The sequence below is a fragment of the Siniperca chuatsi genome, linkage group LG24, assembly GCF_020085105.1.
Source record: "Siniperca chuatsi isolate FFG_IHB_CAS linkage group LG24, ASM2008510v1, whole genome shotgun sequence".
NCBI classification, from domain to species: Eukaryota; Metazoa; Chordata; class Actinopteri; order Centrarchiformes; family Sinipercidae; genus Siniperca; species Siniperca chuatsi.
Window position 1 is genome coordinate 16668385 of NC_058065.1, and position 24346 is coordinate 16692730.

At 39.8% G+C, this 24346-nt stretch overlaps 1 protein-coding gene across 3 annotated transcripts in view; it reads left to right on the forward strand.

Annotated features, from left to right (window-relative positions):
* The first annotated feature begins 5982 nt into the window (after positions 1 to 5982).
* Positions 5983 to 24346, forward strand: part of anos1a (anosmin 1a) — a 95112-nt gene continuing 76748 nt past the window's right edge. For 2 of the 3 annotated variants that reach the window (XM_044188406.1, XM_044188407.1), the window contains exons 1-2: positions 5983 to 6222; positions 17909 to 17956. In XM_044188406.1, coding sequence (XP_044044341.1) covers positions 6025 to 6222; positions 17909 to 17956 — 246 coding nt within the window. In that variant the 5' untranslated portion in view covers positions 5983 to 6024. The remainder of the gene's footprint in view (positions 6223 to 17908; positions 17957 to 24346) is intronic. The other variant, XM_044188408.1, reaches the window with a different exon arrangement.

A 24346-nucleotide genomic window follows, 5' to 3' on the forward strand; every position in this document is an offset into this window, starting at 1 on the left:
CTTTTTAAAATATAAAAGAACTATATGGCACTTGGTTTGCGGTGCTCAAAGTGCCAAAAAATACATTTGAAACTCAACAGCAATGTCTATTTCCAGAAATCATGACCCGGTTACTCAAGATAATCCACAGATTTGTTGTGAGCAGTTTCATATAGGAACTATTTTCTTTCTACCGATAGTTTGTACATGAACATGGTATTTGTGGCACTTAATCATTCAAAATACTCTCTCAGCTCAAAAACTATAAGTCATATCAGGCTGGGACTCTTATAAAACGTGAAATTTGGGAGTTGAAGTAACACTGTTGCTAATTTCAAAACAGTCAAGATAACACAGTTACTAATTTAAAAACAGAAATGTATGCGTTCTTTTATGATTTACGTGACAATGGTTGGGCCGATGTCTGCGAAAACGCCATAGCACACCAATTGCGATCAATCCACACAATTTAATGTATTTTTGGACAATGAGCATCATTATATATGTGCCTGAGTAGTGGGTGGAATTTGCAATCCACCCTCCAATTTTTAATAAAAACGCTTACAACATAAAATGTTGGTGAGAAAATTCTGAAAAAATTGTGCTAGTTTCATGTGTATTGTAGAATATTTTGGTGACGTTTTATCTAACACTGAGCAAAAAAGAAAATGTTGTGCATGCAGTACAAATTACAGCAAGAATATCACTGTGGACTCACCATTTGACCAATCTGAAAACCATTTAAAACACTTGATGTCTACCATCTAGAGAATGTCTGTGTCTGTTTTAATTAATTTTTCATATTTTGGAAAATACTGACAGACTTCTAAAGTGACCATAGGTTGCAGTGAGGCAAACGTTTGTTACACATCGGTGGATGTGCTGAAACAATTTCAGCTCTCTAGGATGTATGGGTGATTTTTTTTTTATCTTTTGAAGTTTGGAATGTGAAATGTATAGAAATGTAAGTTTGTTGTAATAAGCCGCGGCCACTTTGATCAATAATCACCGAATATGTGCAACAAACTTGGCTACAATCGCATAAGCCAATTTGGATGTATGAGCATTTATATAAAATAAAGACACAGGTTTAAAAATTGGTGTGAGTGAAGAGGATGCAGAGGACAGGGTTAGATGGAAGCACATGATTCGCTGTGGCGACCCCTGAAAGGGAACAGCCGAAAGGAAAAGAAGAAGAATTGGAAAGCATATAGAATATCAAAAATCCGAAATAGTACTCTTTTCTAGATTGGTCCAGATATGCCATGTGAAGTACATGCTCAACACATCTCCATGGGGAACCTGTGTAACAAGTATGATGACTTTAGCATGTATGCTATTTGAGATTTTGATGAATATATGCGTACTCCCATAGACCTGTAAAATATTCATATCTCAATTACTGTAACAGATATCAAAAAGAAAAGCAATAGCGTGCATGACACAAATATGCTCTATATGTGAAAATTAGAATGATGTGTCTATCTGCAAAAATGTGTGAGTAGAAGCAATCCAAAAAAAGTTTTCAAATCCTTTAGTGCCAACTGCAGGTACAATTATATCAAATGCTACAGCCTTGTTCAGCATTGCCATCTATACAACTTCACTGAATTTGGTTACCATACCCTTAGCGGGATTCAAACTCACAACCTTGGAATCTGACAAGGGATCACATTTGGCAATATCTTAAACCACTGTACTATTGAGACACACTGTTAGCAAACAGCCTAAGATGATACATGATAAACATACAGTATAAAACAACTTCAATAATACATGGAGGACTGCCCCAAGGCGATATTGAACCCACAATCCAAATATTAAACAATATTTGGACTTGCATTTAATAAAGAGCACTTGAAAACACACAACATACATAAATTGCACATATCATTCTGCTGGTTTCAGGTGTATTTTCAAATATTTTGGTGATTTTTGACCCAACACAAAAAAGAAAATGTGCATATATTACAAATTACTGCAAGATATTGAATATTACTACAGACTCACCGTTTGACCGATGTGAACACAATTTGAAACACGTGATGTCTACCTATCTAGAGAATGTCTGTCAATTTTGGTATCGTTTGCAAGAAGACTTATGGAGCTATAGATGTTAATTTATTTTGCATATTTTGAAAAATATAGAGTGACGGACTTCTGAATTGGACATTGGTTGCAGTGAGTGAACGTATTGTCACAATTCAATGGATATGCTGAAAAAGTTTCAGCTCTGTAGCACGTACGGCTGATTTTTTATTAGCAAAAAACATAAAACACGTAGTAAATGACACATGGTGGAGCTATAGGTACTGTGTTTTAATATGTTAAGCATTTCCACATGGGGCAGCTGTCCATAAAAAATTAATACTTTAGCACTTGTAGTTGTTGATTTTAGCTTTCATACATTGCTCCCATAGACTTCCCATTATACATTTTAATACTTATACTTAATTATATAAAATCACTGAAACATGTTAGAATAGAGAGAATGTGCAATAGCATAAATCTCACGATTTGACATTGAAAAAAAGTTTCCTGTACCGTTTGTCCTAGAAACAAATAGTTAAATAAAAAGGAGCAAAGATAACAAAAGTAACTAACTAGAATGTGCAATTTCTGGAGCAAGAGAGCTGGAAGCTGTTAGATCTATCTGCTACCGTTGCTATGGCTGCAAGCTGCTGCTCCAGCAGCAATTTTTCAAATCCTTTTATTGCCAGCTACAAGTAAAATTATATCAAATGTGACAGACTTATTTAGCATTGCCATCTGTACAACTTTACTGAATTTGATTACCATGGCATATTACAATAAAGAGATATGGCAGTTAATGAGTAGTATGGCGGCGTACTACTAAAAGCCACATGGTGGAGCTATTGGTGCCATGCTTTAATATGTCAAGCAGATTGTCATGGAGAACTTTTGTTTCATTTTATTAAAGACAACAGAATTGTAGAAATATCATGTTTTAATGTTACTTCAGCACTCCTTGGATGCTCAGTAGTATCAAAAATCTACCTACAATACTAATACCAGCACATGGAATCAAACCTGTGACCTTAGGTTTTTAAGACAGCCATGCTATGCATTGAGCTAACATGTCAAACAACAAAGTTCCCAATTTAGCATCAGAGTGGTCTCTAGATTACACTGCCCAAATTTGAAGTCAATTGGATTAATTCTCTAGGAGCAGTTCAACATCAAAAAATTGCTACAATTTGCCAAACTTTTCCACAATGCCGTTTGAGGAAACCTAAAAACTTTGCAATTTTTTCTAGACTTTGAAATGACAAATGCAACCACAAGAGGGCACAAGCCAGTGTCTTCTTGTGCCAGTCCCAAGTCTGGATAAATGCAGAGGGTTGTGTCAGGAAGGGCATCCGACGTAAAACACATGCCAAATTAAAAATGCGAATTGTGACAATGACTTCCATACCGGATCGGTCGGGGCCCGGGTTAACAACGACCGCCACCGGTGCTGTTGACCTACAGGGTACCGGTGGAAATTGGACTACTGTTGGTCGAAGATGCAGAAGGAGAGGAGGAAGGTGTGTTTGTAGGCAGAGATGAGGGAAGCTAAGAATGTAGGACTGCCAGTAGGGACTTTGAATGTTGGGACTATGACAGGGAAAGCTAGAGAGCTGATTGACATGATGCAGAGAAGGAAGGTGGACATACTGTGTGTCCAGGAGACCAGGTGGAAAGGTAACAAGGCTAGAAGCTTAGGAGCAGGGTTCAAGTTGTTCTACCATGGGTCAGATAGGAAGAGAAATGGAGTAGGAGTTATCCTGAAAGAGGAGTTTGTGAGGAATGTTCTAGGGATGAAAAGATTATCAGACAGGTTGATGAGTCTGAAGCTGGAAATTGAAGGGCAGATGTTTAATGTTGTGAGTGGTTATGCCCCACAGGTAGGATGTGAGTTAGAAGAGAAGGAGAAATTCTGGAGTGAGTTAGATGAAGTGATGCAAAGCATCTTCAGAGGTGAGAGAGTGGTGATTGGTGCAGATTTCAATGGGCATGTAGGTGAAGGGAACAGAGGTGATGAGAATGTGATGGGCAGGTTTGGTCTTCAGGACAGGAATGCAGAAGGACAGATGGTGGTAGACTTTGCAAAGAGGATGGAAATGGCTGTAGTGAACACTTTCTTCCAGAAGGGGCAGGAACATAGGGTGACATATAAGAGCGGAGGTAGAAGCATCTCATTGCACTTTTCCTTTAGAGCAGGTCTAGACTGTACTCTTTATAATATTATTTACAGAGACCCAACAAATCCCATTGGGAATTTGATGCCCTGGGAATGAGAATGGGTTGGAACATCAGCTCCACACAGATATGGAGACATTCACTTCATTAACTGCTATTTTAGAAATACCCCTAGCATATGCAAAACAAAACAGAAAGCACTTCAGAGATTTGGTTGTGAGCTCCATGTCAATTTCTCCAGTGGGTTTACTGAGAAGGATTCAGTCAATTTGGTCAAACGCATGAAATTCTATTGGCTTCTGAGAACACCTCATTGCCTTCTAGTCTATGAGATTGTACGTGTAGAGGTGTAATGAACCTGACTCTTTCTCTGAATCAGAGACCTAAAAACTCTCAGCTGCAAAGGCTCATTAGGCCAAAGACACAATACTATAAAACCTGAGAGAGAGCACCACAGCATGAGTGTGTGTTTGTAAATACAGTGTGGCTGGAGGAAAATAGGCATCTCGTTAACACTGCAGGATCCTCCAGCAGTGCAAGTGGGGCTCCTTGTGCCAGGCATGAGAGAACCAACAACCCGAAGAGGATCTCTTCAGAGTTTCCGACATGTCATATTTTCTCCTTTCCCTGGGCAAGGAAACCAGCAGTGCCTTGCATGCTTATGAGAGATATGTTTGTGGTTACTTTAATAGATGAGTGCATAAAAATGTTGTTGTTTTGCAGCTACCAGTGAAAATTACAACTGTGATTCAGGAAAATACATTGTCTGTGTCCTCCTGAAATTGATTGCACTGAGGAGAAAACACTCTCACTCTCCTGGAAAAAGTTCCACCTGTGTGTTTAAAATCACAGATTCACCAACATGTTTCCTCTGCATTAATAGAACAGCAAGAGGTGTGAGGTTTGCCCTTGTGCTACTTATGGCCTTACCACAAAATAAAACATGATTTTTACATGAAACAATAAGCACTGGCTGATGGTGTATAAGATGGCAGCAGGCAGATTTTGCTTGAATTGAAGACCATAAAATGGGGATTAACCAGTGTAAATAAGCCTTGTTTGAGTTATTTAAATGACTTATAGGCAAAGATGCAAAAACTATTGTAATGTCATTATGGGCAACAGATGACAAGATAGCATTGTGTTATCATTTGTGATAATTGACCTGCATGTGTCATCATGCAAAGTGGTGGTCTTCAAAATCTCAAGTATGTTACTGCTTTTACACTAACTGAAGTAATACAGAAACAAATCTTGAATTTTTTTTGTTCATAAATTAGGAGAGACAAATTACATCAGGTGAATTAAGACAGGGCAGAGGAATCATATGTACTGTGTGTCATTTTGAACACATTTCCTATTTGGGCAACATACATGTGTTTTACTGATGTTTTAACATGATACACAAAATATGAGCTAAAAAATATGAGACATTCAAAAATTGAAGAGAAAACAGCTTTAATGGATTAAGGGATTCAGCTCTATTCACGAACTGAATAATTTAAGTGTCCAAAAAGGTTTGGTCTGGCCCTGGTTCTGTATATTACCTCTCATTTGACAGTTTTAGTATACCCACATCTTATAGTTTGATAGTAAGCAAATATTCTTTATCACTTCTTTATCACTCTTCAATATATTGGGATATTTTGGCTTTAAATCCCATCAGGTGGTTTGGGACTGGGATTAAAACGAAGTTTCTCAGCATCCTGACCCTAACTGTACACGCCTAGATTTTATAGCTCCTCCCTTGGCTATATAATTCTAGTTAAACTGGATTTCGATCAGATTACGCCCCACACCGCCACTAGTTTCACAGCCCCACTCCTGGACACGAGGAAGAATATGCTGACCACAAGCAGAGATGGCACGACAAGTCTGTCTTTGTGGATTATTTTACTCTACATCTCCGGTTTCTGCGCCAGGAAGCAGCACGATGATTCTGATGATGGTGAGTCCTGGTTGGAGAGTGTTTCCAGGGCGAGGTGTGCGTCGCGGTGCCTCAGTTTGCACAGCATAGCGGCACTCTTTACCCCGCAGCAGGTAAGGATGCGATGGCACCGGAGCACAACTGCTTTGCTTCTTATAAAGTAACTCGGCAATTCATTTGCTCAGTCATAGTGAGTTTGTGTTTTTAGCTTAAAATGTATAATAATTTGAACTTCAGAGTCATAAAACTAATAATAATCACCACGTTTGAGTACCAAATAATAAGTTAATGAATAGGCCTACAAAGTATATTTAGACAAATATGATCAGTGCTGGCAAAGCCTTAAAGAAACATACCGGCGCCTTTTCTTTTTCTGTAATTACAAATCACATGCACTTTATTGTAAACTTTTTTTTCATAATATTTGAAAGTAGATTTTCATACTGTAGTGAAATGAATGGAAACCAGTGGCTATCTTGAAGGAAGCAATGCACAACTCAGTGATATGTGTTTGGAATATGGTTAGTAGTAATGTAAAGTCCACTGTAAATTTGATAAAACACACAAAACACTGGTATAGTCCTTTAATTTGTTTTTTTTTTTCATTAAAGCCTTAGGATATTTAAAATACTGAGATCATTTGACTGGAATCAGCCTATAAAATACCCACATGTGTATTTTTTTGATTGTAGAATTTAATTTAACTGTTTCTGTGCAGGATTTAATTATCAAATGGTTGCACCCCCATTTTGTTAAAAACACCTCTTAAGGAATTATACTGCAGTCTGTGAATAAATCCTTCATATGGTAGTAATGTGCTTCTCTGGTGAGTCACTGCTTTAAAGAGCCACTGACTCAAATTGAAATTAAATTAATCAGGGTTTTGGCAGAGATTTGAATAATAAATATCACAAAATATCAACAACATCAGTCTTATAATATCTGAAAAGACTGGTATTGAAATTAAATATGTAATATTTAGGTCAATACATGTTCATAATTTATTTTATTCTTAAATTATTATTTACTTACTTACTTACATGTGTAACTGAGCTGCTTAACGCTAAAGCTAATCCATTTTACTCAAATGGACTCTTGAATCTTAAATAATAACAAAATCCCAAATTCACTCACTCATGTTTCATATAGAGTAGACATAAACCCTGATTAAAACTTTTTGACAGACAGGGACCAGAGCAGAGCATGAGGCTTGTTATCCTGATTATAGTATTCATACAGATCCCTCCTCTGTCAGTAACAAAATACATCCACACACAGATAATGCAGCGAGTCCCCTCTTTGCTCCAGGCTTCAAAGTGACAGGGAGAGCACTCCTGTTCACTCACTTAGACCAATGATAACTGCACAGAATGATGGTCCAGTCTACAAAAAAGGAGAAATCAGACAAAATCATGAATGCCTCTGTGATGCTGTCTTGATATTATTTTGCTTTTATCTCCACTAAACCAATAAGTAGAGTACTGTAAGTACCTCCTGACTTTAGCTCCAAGTCCTCAAAACACCACCTCAGACATGCAATATCTGACAAATCACTTTCCATTCTTGGTTTAACAGTAAGTATCCAACATTGAGGAGAAGTGAGTCAGTGATAGTTTTGTGCAGCACAAATCAAATCTGGCAAATCATTGGCTCTGTGTGAAACACACTCACATTGTCGGTTGGGTGGTGTCCGTGTCAGGCCATTACTCGGATCATCCCTCCAATCGCTCTTCCCCCTGCATTCCCTTTAATTATTTGCACCTTTAATATTTGCACCTTATTTAATATTTAATATTTATGTGATAAAGGAACATTTAAGGAACATCTCATGATATCTGGTTTCCATCAAGTGAAACTCAGGACTCATAAGACTCAGAATACAAAGGACAAAGAGACTGACTTTGCAATGCAGAATTCAAATGTACATTAATTGATATATTATGTGTCATTAACCATATATAAAAGAAGGTGAAGTATTGAGTTAACATAAATGCAAAACATGTTGATTTGGATGCAGGGCAATAATCCCTGGACTAACAGAAACAGTTTCTTTATGTGAATGAATGAAGTATGCATGATATTTTTTTACAAAGCATGGCTCACCTGTTGTAGTGAAACAATTTTTTCAGTGACATTTTTGGTAATTTGGGACAGCACGTTTGGTAATTTGGGACACAGTTTCATTAGTGTAGACCCTTGCTTCCAACTCTAATGACATATTTCAAAGAATATTTTAAACTGATTTCTTGTTTTTCTTAACCTTAAATATATATCTAAGGGGACTTGATTATGTATTAGCCTATTATGATGTGTTAGGATAGCTTCATTCTTGCCTCACTCCACTTGTTGTAGCCTAGATGGAATGTTTAGACTCTTTGAGTACATAATGATGCGAAAGTTGTTAATATGTACATATCTAACCAGAAAAGTGATCATAGCTTGTAATAAAAGAAAATGTAAATGAATTTACAACTCTGCAGAGTACACACAGAGGACTGTGTGTGTCTGCTGTTCGGGGCCGTTAACCCCTCTTCTTCTCATTCCTCTCAGGAAAGAGATAAACAGACACATTCCTGGGATACAAAGATCACTGAAATGGACACTAACTATTATTAATGTGCCATATCTATCTATCTATCTATCTATCTATCTATCTATCTATCTATCGTGGAATTCACCCTGGGCTGGAGTATTATGACTGATAGCTTGTGCTGTGTACACCCTGTCATGTAAGATGTTTTTCCCTGTGTAGTCTAACTCATACAACTTCTCAGACCAGCAGCTGGAGCCGCACCATAGACTGCAACTAACTAACAGTTAGATAAGAGAAAGTGGGGGAAGGTACAAACCAAAGGTCAGAGACTAACAGAGGTGCACTGAGAGAATAAGCTGTGGGAAAAGACTGAATGTTGTGTGATCAGGTGTGGCTTTAACATATAATCAACTGCTTTGTACCTTAAACTTCAGACACTTCAGAGCCATAGATTCAAGACGGTGAGCATGTTGTCTCTCCAGATATATCTGTATTGTTTGTTTGTGTATTTGTGGGGAAATAAATACTTGTAAAAGACATTGGTAGGTCTTGCGTGGATCCCTTCTCATAAACCGACTCGGAGAGAGGTTGGCGTATCTCGACACTATCTATCTATCTATCCATCCATCCATTCGAATAATAAACCGGATGTTCTCCACTGAACTATCAAAAGTGTACTCTCAGTGGCAGGGTAATAACACAAGAACAGATCCACCCAGGACTGAGACTGAACAGTACTGGAAGAACATATGGGAGAAGGAGGCATGACATAACACCAATGCTCAGTGGCTAGTGGATATAAGAACAGACCACAGCAATCTCCCAGAACAAGATCCAGTAACCATTACAATGGCAGACATCCAAGAAAGAGCGTCAGGTATGAAGAGCACAACATGTAAACTCCTGTCAGGCATCATAGCAGCTAAGATGAGTAGGCTCAATACATGGACAGGGCCCAGAAGGAAATTGGTAGTAATACCAGGGGAGCCAAGAACCAGCTACTGATCGTTAGAGCAGTCAATCGAGAATGCAAGACCAGGCAGACCAACCTCTGCACCACCTGGATTCACCACAAGAAAGCCTACGACTCAATGCCACATACAGTGGGTATGGAAAGTATTCAGACCCCTTTAAATTTTTCACTCATTGTTCCATTGCAGCCATTTGCTAAAATCAAAAAAGTTAATTTTATTTCTCATGAATGTACACTCAGCACCCCATCTTGACAGAAAAAAACAGAAATGTAGAAATTTATGCAAATTTATTAAAAAAGAAACTGAAATATGACATGGTCATAAGTATTCAGACCCTTTACTCAGTATTGAGTAGAAGCACCCTTTTGAGCTAGTACAGCCACGAGTCTTCTTGGGAATGATGCAACAAGTTTTTCACACCTGGATTTGGGGATCCTCTGCCATTCTTCCTTGCAGATCCTTTCCAGTTCCATCAGGTTGGATGGTGAACATTGGTGGACAGCCATTTTCAGGTCTCTCCAGAGATGCTCAATTGGGTTTAGGTCAGGGCTCTGGCTGGGCCAGTCAAGAATGGTCACAGATTTGATTTCCGAAGCCACTCCTTTGTTATTTTAGCTTTGTGTTTAGGTCATTGTCTTGTTGGAAGGTGAACTTTCGGCCCAATCTGAGGTCCTGAGCACTCTGGAAGAGGTTTTCTTCCAGGATCTCTCTGTACTTGGCCGCATTCATCTTTCCTTCAATTGCAACCAGTCGTCCTGTCCCTGCAGCTGAAAAACACCCCCATAGCATGATGCTGCCACCACCATGTTTCACTGTTGGGATTGTATTGGGCAGGTGATGAGCAGTGCCTGGTTTTCTCCACACATACCGCTTAGAATTAACACCAAAAAGTTCAATCTTGGTCTCATCAGACCAGAAGATCTTATTTCTCATAGTCTGGGAGTCCTTCATGTGTTTTTTGGCAAACTCTATGCGGACTTTCATATGTCTTGCACTGAGGAGAGGCTTCCGTCGGGCCACTCTGCCATAAAGCCCCGACTGGTGGAGGGCTCCAGTGATAGTTGACTTTCTGGAACTTTCTCCCATCTCCCTACTGCATCTCTGGAGCTCAGCCACAGTGATCTTTGGGTTCTTCTTTACCTCTCTCACCAAGGCTCTTCTCCCACGATTGCTCAGTTTGGCTGGATGGCCAGGTCTAGGAAGAGTTCTGGTCATCCCAAACTTCTTCCATTTAAGGATTATGGAGGCCACTGTGCTCTTAGGAAGCTTGAGTGCTGCAGAAATTCTTTTGTAACCTTGGCCAGATCCGTGCCTTGCCACAATTCTGCCTCTGAGCTCCTTGGGCAGTTCCTTCGACCTCATGATTCTCATTTACTCTGACATGCACTGTGAGCTGTAAGGTCTTATATAGACAGGTGTGTGCCTTTCCTAATCAAGTCCAATTAGATTAATTAAACACAGCTGGACTCCAATGAAGGAGTAGAACCATCTCAAGGAGGATCAGAAGAAATGGACAGCATGTGAGTTAAATATGAGTGTCACAGCAAAGGGTCTGAATACTTATGACCATGTGATATTTCAGTTTTTCTTTTTTAATAAATTTGCAAAAATTTCTACATTTCTGTTTTTTCTGTCAAGATGGGGTGCTGAGTGTACATTAATGAGAAATAAAATGAACTTTTTTGATTTTAGCAAATGGCTGCAATGAAACAAAGAGTGAAATATTTAAAGGCGTCTGAATACTTTCCGTACCCACTGTACATGGATACAAGAATGCTTTGAAATGTACAAGGTCCACAATACACTAAGAGCCTTCATCAAGAACTCAATGGGGCTGCTGAAAACAACTCTCGAAGCCAACTCAAAACCAATTGCACAAATCACCATCAAGTGTGGCATATACCAAGGTGATGCACTATTTCCGCTGTTATTCTGCATAGGCCTGAACCCCCTCAGCCAGATCATCACAAAGAATGACTACGGATACAGGTTCCAAAGTGGAGCAACCATCAGTCACCTCCTCTACATGGATGACTTCAAGCTGTATGCTAGGAATGAGTGATCGATCGATTCACTGATCCACACTACCAGGATCTACAGCAACAACATTGGAATGTCATTTGGACTGGACAAGTGCGGTTAGATAGTATCAAAAAGAGGGAAAATGATCAGAAACGAGGGAGTTGAACTACCAGAAGACAACATTGCAAATATTCAGAACATCTACAAATAAACTGAATAATGGCAAACGGAACCCATGAGAAGGCAGCAAGGATGTCAGCCACAGCCATATACCTATACAGAGTAAGGCAGGTCCTGAAAAGTCAGCTGAATGGGAAGAACAAGATCCGAGCCATGAACACATACCATACACAGCCAGTCATCAGATACCCCGCTGGTTTATTATTAAACTGGCTAAAGGAGATAGAGGCCACTGATATCAAGACAAGGAAACTCCTCACAATGCATGGAGGGTTTCACCCCAAATCCAGCAACCTGAGACTGTACACTAAGTGGAAGTGAGGGAGGCTGAGGACTAGTGAGAGTACAAGATAGTACAAGTACTAGTACAAGATCATAAAAACAGGGTGTAAGGTGCAGGCAGGAACAGCATACATGGAACGCCATAACCAAGTGGCTGGCATAGTGTACAGTATCATCTGCCATGAGTAGGGGCTGGAAGTCCCAAGGTCAAAATGGAAGACACCTCCTAAGGTAGTTGAGAATGACTGAGCTAAGATCCAGTGGGACTTCCAGATCCAGACTGACAAACTGGTGATGGCTAATCAACCAGACATTGTGTTGATCGACAAACAGCAGAAGAAGGCAGTGGTGATAGATCAAGAAGAAGGAACACGAGAAGCTTGAAAAATACCAAGGGTTGAAAGAGGAGCTAGAAAAGATGTGGAAAGTAAAAGCAACAGTGGTGCCAGTGGTAATTGGAGCACTGGGGGCTGTGACCCCCCAACTGGGAGAGTGGCTCCAGCAGATTTCAAGTACAATATCTTAAGTCTCTGTCCAGAAGAGTGTAGTCCTAGGAACAGCTAAGATACTGCGCAGTAACCTCAAACTCCCAGGTCTCTGGTAGAGGACCCGAGATTGAGGATGACACATACCTCTTGACTGCTCTGTTGTTCTTCACCTCTCTTCAGTCCACTTTTTGACCTGAATCTGGTTAGGGTTAAGAGAACAGCTGAATCCCGAGCCACCTGATGAGAGAGACACAAGCTGTGTCGCTACGTTGGATGGAACACGCCCAAAGATGGCCGAGAACTTCATGGGGTCCACAGAGAAACAGCACTGCCTCCCCTCTCCACTTCAAGAGCAACTCCTTCCCTGTCATCTAAGTCTAATTTTTTTTGGTGTGCGAGAGAGGGAGGCACAATGCAAATACCAACTAGAATTTTTAAAATAGTAGAAATGTAATTGTAGTGTTAATATTAATAAATTAATAATAATAGGAATGACAGCTATAGGAATAATAATTACAGTATTTGTAACAGAGCCAAAAACAACAACTGTAGTGGCAGTTGTCGAGCAGGAACACGGGGGCAGCAGGTGGCCCACAACCACAGATCCAGTCTCTGCAGCTCCGGAGGCAGAAATACCTGCTGAAAGTGACAGAAGGAGAGAGGAGAGAAATGAGAAGGCACAGAAGTACGGGAGAGAGAAGATGTCGAGTTAGTAACATGCAGTAATGGGATAAAAATGGATATAGATGGAGAGGAAGAGAAAGAGAGAGGAAAGAGGTGCATCATGGGAAGTCGTCCAGCAGTCTAGGCCTATAGCAGCATAACTAAGGGATGGTTCAGGGCTCACCCAAGCCAGCCTTAACTATAAGCTTTATCAAAGAGGAAAGTCTTAAGCCTACTCTTAAATGTGGTCATGGTGTCTGCCTCCCGAACCCAAACTGGGACCTGATTCCACAGGAGAGGACCTTGATAACTGAAGGCTCTGGCTCCCATTCTACTTTTGGAGACTCTAGGAACCACAGGTAACCCTGCATTCTGGGTGCTGATGAGACCAAAATTTCACTGACGAAAACTATACTAATATTTCTTTAGTTTTTGTTGATTAAAACTAACAAAAATCAAATTACTAAAATGTGACTAAAACTAATACTAATAGTTTCTAGCGAAAAGACTAACTAAAACAAAATCAACATTATCTGCCAATTAACACTTACCTTGCGAGGCAGCTGGATTCACAAGATCACAAGATTACACAAGATAGCGCGATGTTACGCAAGAATCCATCTTGTCAGGCTTGAACCACAGTGGTTCAGACCAATCAGCGTCCTATGAAGAACTACTGGCAGCTATGGGGCTTGATTTAGGTGTGACAACAGCGAGAAGCGAAGGGACTGTTCATTCGAAAACAACAATGGCAGTTCCTAATGAGGTTAGCGTAGATGCCGCTATAGCATCAGTTATATCAGAACTGTAGAGTACTTCTTCTTTTAAAGAAGAGCAAAGAACAGCAGTGAAGGCTTTTCTCAATGGAAAAGATGTTTTCGCTCTTCTCCCGAGTGGCTTCGGCTCTCCTGCTATGTCATATGGTTGATTGGTTGAAGTTAGCCCGTGATAGACAGTGATGGACAGATGGTTAATTCAATCACCTGCCAAGTATTTTTTGAAAGTGTCTGCCCTTTTCTAAACAGTTTCCAAGGGTGACTTTAATGGCTGCAGCTGACAGAGATTCAGTTTTGGTTTTATTGGACCTTAGCACAGCATTCGATACTGTTGATCACCATGTTCTAAATCACATGATGGGCATTTCTGGGACAGCATTGGAGTGGTTCGCCTCCTGTCTCACTGATAGGACACTGCTGCTCTGCCATGTGGCATCCCTCCAGGGATTGGTCTTGGGACCCATTTTATTCTCCATATACATACTGCTACTAAAACCGATTATCAGTAGTTAGCAACATCTCCTATCATTTGTACACTGATGGCATCCAGTTGTATTTTTTCACTTAAACCCAATGAGCCTCATAAACTTTCTGTACTGAACAACTGTTTAAATGCAATTAAGAACTGGATGACAAATAATTTTCTGCAGTTAAATGCAGATAAAACAAAAGTCCTGATTATTGCTCCTGATAACCATCACTCAGGCAGAACCTTGGTGCCTTATCTTCATCTTCTCGGTCTAGCCTGCGTAATTTTGGTGTGGTTTTCGATCAATCATGGGTTTTGATTCTCACATAAGGGCGCTGACCCCATCATGCTTCTTTCAATTTAACCTTTCTGCACTGGCTTCCTGTTTATTTTAGAATCTATTTTAAAATTTTGGTGCTCACTTATAGAGCCCTACATGGCCAAGCTCCACAGTATATCATGGACCTTCTGCTTCCCCACACAACGAGCCAAGCTCTTAGGTCATCTATCTAGGGTTTTTTAAGTGCACCTCGGACACGTTTTAAGACTCAGGAAGATCGTGCTTTCCAGTCAGCAGCCCTTAAGCTTTGGAATAGTCTCCCAATAAGCCTGAGGTCTTTGGACTCTGTGGACTTTTTTAAAAAGTAGCTAAAAACCCATCTGTTCAGACAGGCATTTAGGTACCATGTGGTATTTTATGTTTTAACTTATGTCTTATGTCTGTTTCCCCTTGTATATGTTATCTGGTGTTTCAACTTTGTTATATTTATTTGATTTAAATTGATTTTATATGATTATTATTTTGATTTTATTTCTTTGACTGTGAAGCACTTTGTGACTGGTGTCTGTGAAAGGTGCTATATAAATAAAAATTTTGCTTGTGTGGTGGAGAGTGGGGTGCCATGATGGATTATGCAGAGTGATATTTACTTGTTTACCTCACCTATTTATGTTCATTTGGTCTGTTTTTGTGATTTTTACAACCACAAATCAAGTCATTTTGTCATAGTTAGCCACATCTCTCTCCCTATCCTTGTGTGCTCTAGTGTGCTCTCCTCTCCCTGTATTCCTTGTCTGTCCTCTGTTCGGTGTGTGTATGTGTGTGTGTGTACTGGCCTGGGTGGGGCGCCCTGGTTCTCCCTCCTGCTGCTGATCACCGGCACACCTGAAGTTCATCATCCAATCAGTCTCCACAGTATATCTACTTGAGTCTACCATACATCCATTGCCAGATCGTCTCTGTACAACAGTATGATACCTTCGTCACAGCGCCTACCTCGACCAAGTTAAATTGTTGTTACTTGCTGTTGTTGTCTCTCTTGTAACCTTGTCTGTCTCTGCCACAGAATTATCCCCTGCTGGTGATCACAGCCACCGTGTCCTCTCTGATTTCTGCAAAGCTGCCTTCCTGTACTGCCTGCCACGTTACACGAGCCAACTGCCTTTCCTGTTCTGCCTGCCATGCTACACGAGCGAGCTGTCTTGCCTGTTCTGCCTATCACTCTACACAGGCCAAACCCAGAATCTACACTCATCGTCTCCATCCTCTGAACCCAGTTGGTTCTTCACAGACTGTGTCTGATACATCATCACTGGCTACAGCGGACCACACCGGACTTGCCTGCTCTGGAAGAGCACTCTTCTACCTGTGATTGCTTGCTGTATTATAATAAAGACTGTTGCTACTACAGTCCAGTTTACCACTTCCTTGTGTTCTGCATTTGGGTCCTTAGATCGTGCACTATGACACATTTATAAGGAAGATTAGCCCATACCAATTCACTGCATCCCTACATATTATTACTACTGCTGGGAGCTGCCTGGTCAAACACTGTCTGTGCAGCTCGATTGAAGCATAGTGTACCGATTTGCAGCTCAGTTAGTCTTGAGGAAGTTCAGAGAGAAGAGCAACCTTCACTTTACTAATCCCCAACCCCAGACGAGACAATTTAACTCAGCTCTCCATTAATCATGCTGTATTTACTTATTGATAGAGACAAATGTCAGTATTTGAAGGGCTACATGCTCTCAACTCTGTCAGAAAACCACCAACACTCACAGCTGTCTGTAATCACATGATGCCTCAACCTCTTTATTTATGATTAAGGTTCTTACAATATGTTCAATAGCTGTGATGTTCAGCACCAATGCAGGGGTGATAGATTGACATGCATCTAACTTTGGTGCAAGAGACCAGAATTTGTGTTGTGTCACAGATGTGCTGTTAATGTTTTTGCTTTTAAAAAAATCAAAACATAACCACAGTCTTTGTCCAACCTTAACCTTAATACTGTAGTTGCAATGCAGAGATGTTGCAGAAAGAAATTATTTGAAACATGTTGTCATTGAACATCTAGCATTTTGTAGAATTGTCCACTATAATTTTTTTCTGTTCATTTACTTCTCTTTTTTAGCTCCATTGTTATAAAAACACATCTATGAGCCACACTCTTGCACTGGGTGACATGTTCCTTCACAACCATGAACCCACACACTGTAGTTTATTTTGACTCAATCCCACATACACTGTCCTCCTCACGTTGGTGTTCTCACTAGAACACCAAATGTAGAAAATGGTCCCATACAAATGCACTATTTCCTTGTGTTTCAGTGACATAAAAGCTACAAAGTTAGGGTTAGGATTACTTCTTCAGTAGGAATAAATGATCTTGAAGCTGAGAGCCATAGACAGTCAGTCAGTATTAAGAGACGGACTAACACATTGTTGGTTTTGGTCTTTTCATGGGATTTGTTGACAATAAACAATGTAGAATAACGCCAGCCGTATCCATTAACAAGGGGTGAAGAAAGACAATCCTGTCCAAAGTAAAAGTGTATAAGCTAGGTATGAGGATGTATCCCTTGAGCTATTTAAGACGAATGGAAGTGACAGACATAACGTGATAGGCATGGTTTTTAATATTTTTCATGGATTTATACTGTTTAGGTTAGGAATACACTGTGTTTATTTAACACCTTAACAAATCCAAGAGATCAGAAAACAAAAGTGCTGGTTAGATACCAGCTTGCATCTTTACTGAAAAAATAAATCTATCCTATTACTATCTCGTGTGACTTGCCCAGTGATCCTGAATCTGCACTCATTATTTTTCAGCAAACGGCCTTAGGCTCACAGCAGGGAGCCATTAAGGAGTCCCACAAACTAAAATGGAAAAACAGTAATTTGTCTTTATACAGTACAGAAAAATAACAGTTGTGCTATACAAAATGTGAACTCTGGAACTCTGTGATGTTCTCTTGACAAACTGTAATTATATTGCCTGCCTCTGAGCTGTGACATCACTATAACCTATAGGGCATTTAAATGTATTCCTCTGCACTTAATTCAGTTAGACTTGACTTATTAATTTGTGTTTCTCTATTTTTGTCTCCCTCTTATTCTCCTCTTCAGAAAAATGGATCCTTGGCCTGGTGTGATAATCATAAACAGTGCGCAAAGGTAGGTAACCAATGGTTCCAAAATGTTTTTTAACCACACCCAACCGCACCCCTTCCTTGTGGTTTTTCTTTAATTGCAAAAATTTACATACAAGACTTATGCATTGATTCTGTTGTTCATTTACCTCTCTTAGTTGCTTGAATTCATGTATGTATTCAGAGACTGTCCTCCCAAGAAAAATTACAGCATCAGTCTTTTGAGCAAAAGCCCCAAAACATTTGTTTACATTAGAAGTGACAAAGCCCTCTAGCGACTGTAGGAATTATGACTCTTGTCTGTTGGGAGCAAAGGGGGAAGTTAGGTGATGTTTTTATGCAGTCAGAAACTCCACAGAGGGAGGAGGTCGGGGTCGATGGATGGATCAACAAACAAAACATTAAATTAAATTAAATTAAATTTTATTTATATAGCGCCAAGAAGTTATCTCATTGCACTTTTCCTATAGAGAAGCTCTAGACCGTACTCTTTATAATATTATTTACAGAATTCCCACCAAGGTGAGTGGTAAGAGTGCCTTCAGTAGCACAATGCAAATTCCACATTGAATTTTTAAATAATAATAATGTAATGGCAGTGGTAATATTAATATTAATAAAATAACAATAGGAATAATAATGATAGGAATAATAATGATAATAATAGTAATAACACTAATAATAATTGTAGTAGTGGTTGTCGAGGAGGAACATGGGAGCAGTAGGAGGCCCGCAATCATAGATCCAGACTCTGCAGCTCCAAAGGCAGAAATACCTGCTGAAAGCGACCGAAGGAGAGAAGAGAGAAACGAGAAAGCACACAACTATGGGAGAGAGAAGATGTCGAGTTAGTAACATGCATTAATGGGAAGAATGCATACAGATGAAGAGAGAGAGAGGAGGAGAGAGGAGGTGCATCATGGGAGGTCTCCCAGCAGTCTAGGCCTATAGCAGCATAATTAAGGAATGGTTCAGGACTTACCTGAGCTAGCCCTAACTATGAGCTTTATCAAATGTGTAGATGGTGGCTGCCTCCCGAACCCAAATTGAGATCTGATTCCACAGGAGAGGAGCTTGATAGCTGAAGGCTCTGGCTCCCATTCTACTTTTGGAGACTCTATAATAAGGAATTGCAATAATCCAGCCACAGTAATAAATGCAGTGGACTAGTTTTTCTGCATCATTTTGATACACGATGTGCCTGATTTTTGCAATGTTACGTAGGTGGAAAAAGGCAGTCTTTGAAGTTTGTTTTATGTGGGAGTTAAAGGACAAATCCTGATCAAAGATAATTCTGTGATTCCTTAAGGTGGTGCTGGATGCCAGGCCAATGCCTATATATATATAAAACTATATTTTTAGATGTGTCTCGGAGGTGTTTGAGGCCAAGTACAATAACTTAAATTTTGCCAGAGTTTAACATCAGAAAATTACAGGTCATCCGGGTTTTTATGTCCTTAAGATATGCTAGAAGTTTAGCTAACTGATTAGTTTCATCTGGCTTGATTGATAGATATAATTAGGTATCATCCACATAAGACGGTGTAGTCCCTCATTCTTCCAGGAGAGTTCTATCGTAGAAAAGGTTTCAGTCATAGTCATCTGGACACTGTTTTCAGAATCAAGACGTTTCGGCTCCCTCCGGAAGTCATTCTCAATGGTTCCGGATGGGAGCTGAAATGTCTTGATTCTGAAAACAGTGTCTAGATGACTATGACTGAAACCTTTCTACGGTATCATCCACATAACAATGAAAGTTTATGGAGTGTTTCCTAATAATATTGCCCAAAGGAAGCATATATTATAGAATTGGTCCAAGCACAGAACCTTGCGGAACTTGTGACTCGGAACGTGACTAACTTTGGCGTGCTTGGAGGATTCATCGTTAACATGTACAAACTGAGATGGATCTGATAGATAGAAGTACAGAGACATGTCCATTGTCCGATTCAATTAGTGTCACGGATTCGCCAGGCTCCACCATCAGTTAATCATACACACCTGCTCCCTATCACACTCCTGTTTCCTATCAGCACCTAATCACAGCCAGGATAAAAGGCTCCTCACTCACCTCAGTCAGTTGTCCGACCTTGTTAATCGAAGGACTCCACATGGTATTCTTTATGCCCCCTACATACCTCTCCAGCGATCTTCACGCCAGCGAGTCTTCGCAACACACTTCAGGGAAGTGTTCGCCATTCCATTCCCTCTCTATCTGTAACAATTAGAAAGTCATTTGTAATTTTCACCAGTGCTGTCTCTGTGCTATGATGCAAATCCTGACTGAAATCCTCGAATAAACTGTTATGTAGAAAGTCACACAACTGATTTGGCGACTGCTTTCTCAAGGATGTTAGAGAGAAAGGGGAGGTTAGTTATATATCTATAGTTGGCTAAAACCCTTGGATCAAGAGTGGGCTTTTTAAGAAGAGGTTTAATTACAGCTACTATAAGAGACTGTGGTACATCGCCTGTTAATAAAGACTGATCATATCCAGTAAAGAAGTGCTAAATAAGGGTAAAGCTTCTTTAAGCAGCCTGTTTGGGATGGGGTCTAAGAGACAGGTTGATGGTTTAGATGAAGAAATCGTTGAAGTTAGTAGAAGAAAGTCGATAAAAGCAGTCTAAATATATAGCAGGTTTTTCAGCTCTTTTTAAAGTTCCTGTGTTTGAAGATAAATCGGTACTGGTTGAGGGCAGGACATGATGCTAATAATTAAAGTTTTATCACTAAAGAATCTCATGAAATCGTTACTACTGAGGGCTACAAGAATAAATGGCTCAATAGAGCTGTGACGCTCTGTCAGCCTGGCTACAGTGCTGAAAAGAAACCTGGGGTTGTTCTTATTTTCCTCTATTAATGACGAGTAGTAGGCTGCCCCTGCATTACGGAGGGCTTTGATATATGTTAAGACTATCTTGCCAGAGTAAAGAAGATTCTTCCAGACTGGTGGAACGCCATTTCCTTTCAAGTTTTTGCGATGCTTGCTTTTATTTGCAGGTTTGGGGGTTATACCATGGAGCTAACCTTTGTTGTTTTATTATCTTCTTTTTAGAGGGGCAATAGAGTCAAGTGTCGTTTACAGTGAGCCCACAGCACTATCACCAAGATGATCAATTTGGGAGGGACTGAAATTAGCAAACAAACTGCTTAAGACAGTGAGTGGGTTTATATACACTGACAGAAGCCAATCAAATCTAATAATGAGATAAACGCAGTACTAAGGCTATCATTATCAACGTCCACATGAATATTGAAATCACCTACAATAATTACTTCATCTGTTTTTAAGGACTAAACTTGATAAAAACTCTGAGAAAGATAAAAATTCAGATTAAGGACCAGGAGCGCAGTACACTATAAAAAAAATCAGGTTGGGTGTGAAAGACTAAGAACAAGGCTTTCGAATGAGTTACAATTTAGTTTAGGTTTAGGGTTGATTAGTAGTCTTGAGTCGAAGATAGCTCCAACTCCACCTCCTCCACCTTAATATGATTGGTTGGAGTGGATTAATTTATAACATATTCTTCATGACCCAGCCAGGTTTCAGTAAGACAAGTAAGTCAATATGATAATCTGATACTTAATCTTTCACTACTACAACTTTAGATGACAGAGATCTGATGTTTAAGAGTCCACATTTAATTCTCCTATTTTGTTGTGCTAGTTAAGGGGTGGTAATGTTGTTTAGGTGTTTTTGTATATGTAACTCCTTTTCTGTTAACTTTTGATTTAATTAATTTAAGTGATCGGGGGGCAGTTACTAAGGAGTTTTGGATGGGTAACTGCTCTGGAAGCGCAGAGAAGCATGTAGGACTGCAACTCTGTCTCCTGGTCTCAACTCTAGGTTTACATGGTTTAAGTCCACTAACAAACTTGGTCAGATTTCTGAATATGAGAGCTGCTCCATCCAATTTAGGATAAATGCTGTCTGTCCTAATCAGACCAGGGCTTCCCCACAAAGTCCGCCAATTATCTACAAAGCCCACATTGTTTGCTGGACTGCACCTTGACAGCCAGTGGCGGACAAAAGACATGCGGCTGAACATGTCATCACTGGTCAGATTTGGCAGGGGCCCAAAAAAAACCGACATTGTCTTTGCATATGTACACACCGATCTCTGATTGACATAATTTGTGAGTCGTTACTACTTTAACATGGGAGATGGCTGTTTGTTTCTTGTTTCCTACTCACAGTCAACGTTGGTTTCTTTTAACCATGACCAAGATTGTTCCCTAACAGTCTAGTTAGTAATTTTGGTTGGCTCAGGTTCAGTCGTCTCAGAATTTGTTGAGAGCTGAGATGTATCAGTATTTCTTACAGTAAATAAATTGTTCCATCACTTGTTCTGCCTGTCACATTTTGTGACTGCTGCGCACCTGGAAAGGTCACATTGGAAAGGGTGGTACCAAATTGACTTCTTTATTCTCTGATGTTCTATACTGTACATCACAACAGTTTCCTGTTATGTGGGTGTCACACAGGGGAACGGGGAACACAAGGGAATTGGACCCAAACACAGACTTAGAGGCAGAGCAGATGCAGCTCAGTAATTTATTACAGAGGAAAGGCTTGCACAGATAGTCAGGCAGGCAGAGGTCCAAATCAGGAAGACAGTCCAAGACAGGCAAACAAATCTGACAAGGAGCAGGCAAGATTCAAAATCCAAAAATCCATGCAAGGTCAAAAAGAAACAGAAGATCAGTTCAAGCTGAGCACACAAGCTGAAACAAAGTCTGGGACACTTGACAAACAACAACAGGCACACAGGGTAAGGGCTAGAAAGCACAAAGACACAAAGGTACCTTGTACAATGATGAACTGACCCTGAACAAAGGAAAAAACTGTCTAAATACACTTAGGTAGGGCAGACATCGAGACACAGGTGCAACTAATTAGGGCGGGGCAAACAATCAAAACTGGAGGGAAAAGCAAACAAAGACAGGAAGTAAAACAAGACACACAAAGAGAGGAGAACACTTCAAAATAAAACAGGAAATAACAGGACAAAAACCAACGCTTACGCAGACAGTAATGAATGGAATACATGCTTGGCAAGCTCTCCCCTATCAGAATCAGAATCAGAAATACTTTATTGATCCCTGAAGGGAAACTCTTTGTTACAGCAGCTCACCTTTACGTCAGTGCACACAGGAGAAAGTACTAGCAAAAAATATAATACAATACACTATAAAAAACACTATAAAAACAGGTCAGAAAATAAATTAAGTCCCAGGTGGGTATAAGTATAAGATAAAATAAGTGTGAAGTACCAAGTGGGTTTACTGGTTGATGATGATAATACAGTATAATAATACAATGTAATAATATAAGTAAAAGTAGTGGTGCATGTACTGTCGAGTTAAGTGTAGCTTATTGAGATTATTAAGATATTGCACTGCAGTAATGGAGGTATATAATATCAATATCAATAAATATGAAAAACTAACATAGGTAAACTAAATATTGTACGGTGATGCAGATTATGTTATTAACTTCATAGCATAAATCATTTCTGGGTAACTTTCAAGAAATTATGCTCAGATAATTTTATTTCACATCCACTTTGCAACTACTTAGCCCTGGTGTTTTTAGATATTTAACAGCCCCCACGAGGAATACTGTCTTCTTATTGAGCAATGGAGATATTGACATACCTTACCAGCCTCTCACTTTGGTAACCATGCAATGTACTGTAATTGTGATGACATGTTAGCACATAAGACGTCTCACAAGCTGCATTATTAAGAGATTCTTATGTGAGATATCTAGCCCTTTAATGATCACAGGGAGAAAATGTTTTCAGCTGCCTCTCAACCAGAGAGGCAGCTGAAAACGTGATGGACACATCTACTGTAATGCTAGCACGTGATGGACACATCTACTGTAATGCTAGCTTAGTCTCGCCGTCACTGGAAATGACCTCACAGTGTCCCCACCATGAAGTGCTTGAGTTTAGAGCTAAAGATAATGAACATTTTGATTCAGACAGCTGTGATCACCACATTGACGACTATTTTTGTGGATTAGATCACAATCTAATTGACTTGCCCCATGCAACTCAAAGAGAGAAAGTTAAACTTGTATAAAAGACCAGCTCATAAGCTGTCCATAAGTTTATACAGTCACAATGTCCCGGTGTCAGAGTTGACTACAAAGATCTCTGTCAAGCACTAATAGAAGAATTCTCATCTACTGCTGATGAAATCACATCAATGGTTGCAGCCCTCTAAATTAAACATTCCCATCAGGAGCGTCCCAGATATTATTACAAACATTTCAGGCACGTGTACTTCTAGGGCAAGAATGCACTAGGCTTTGAAGAAAACTCCATATTCAAGTCCTTGTTCTTGCAAAACTTTCATCCGTGTCTACGCACTCACAGTGAACTTATGACGCATCAAGGTAATCAA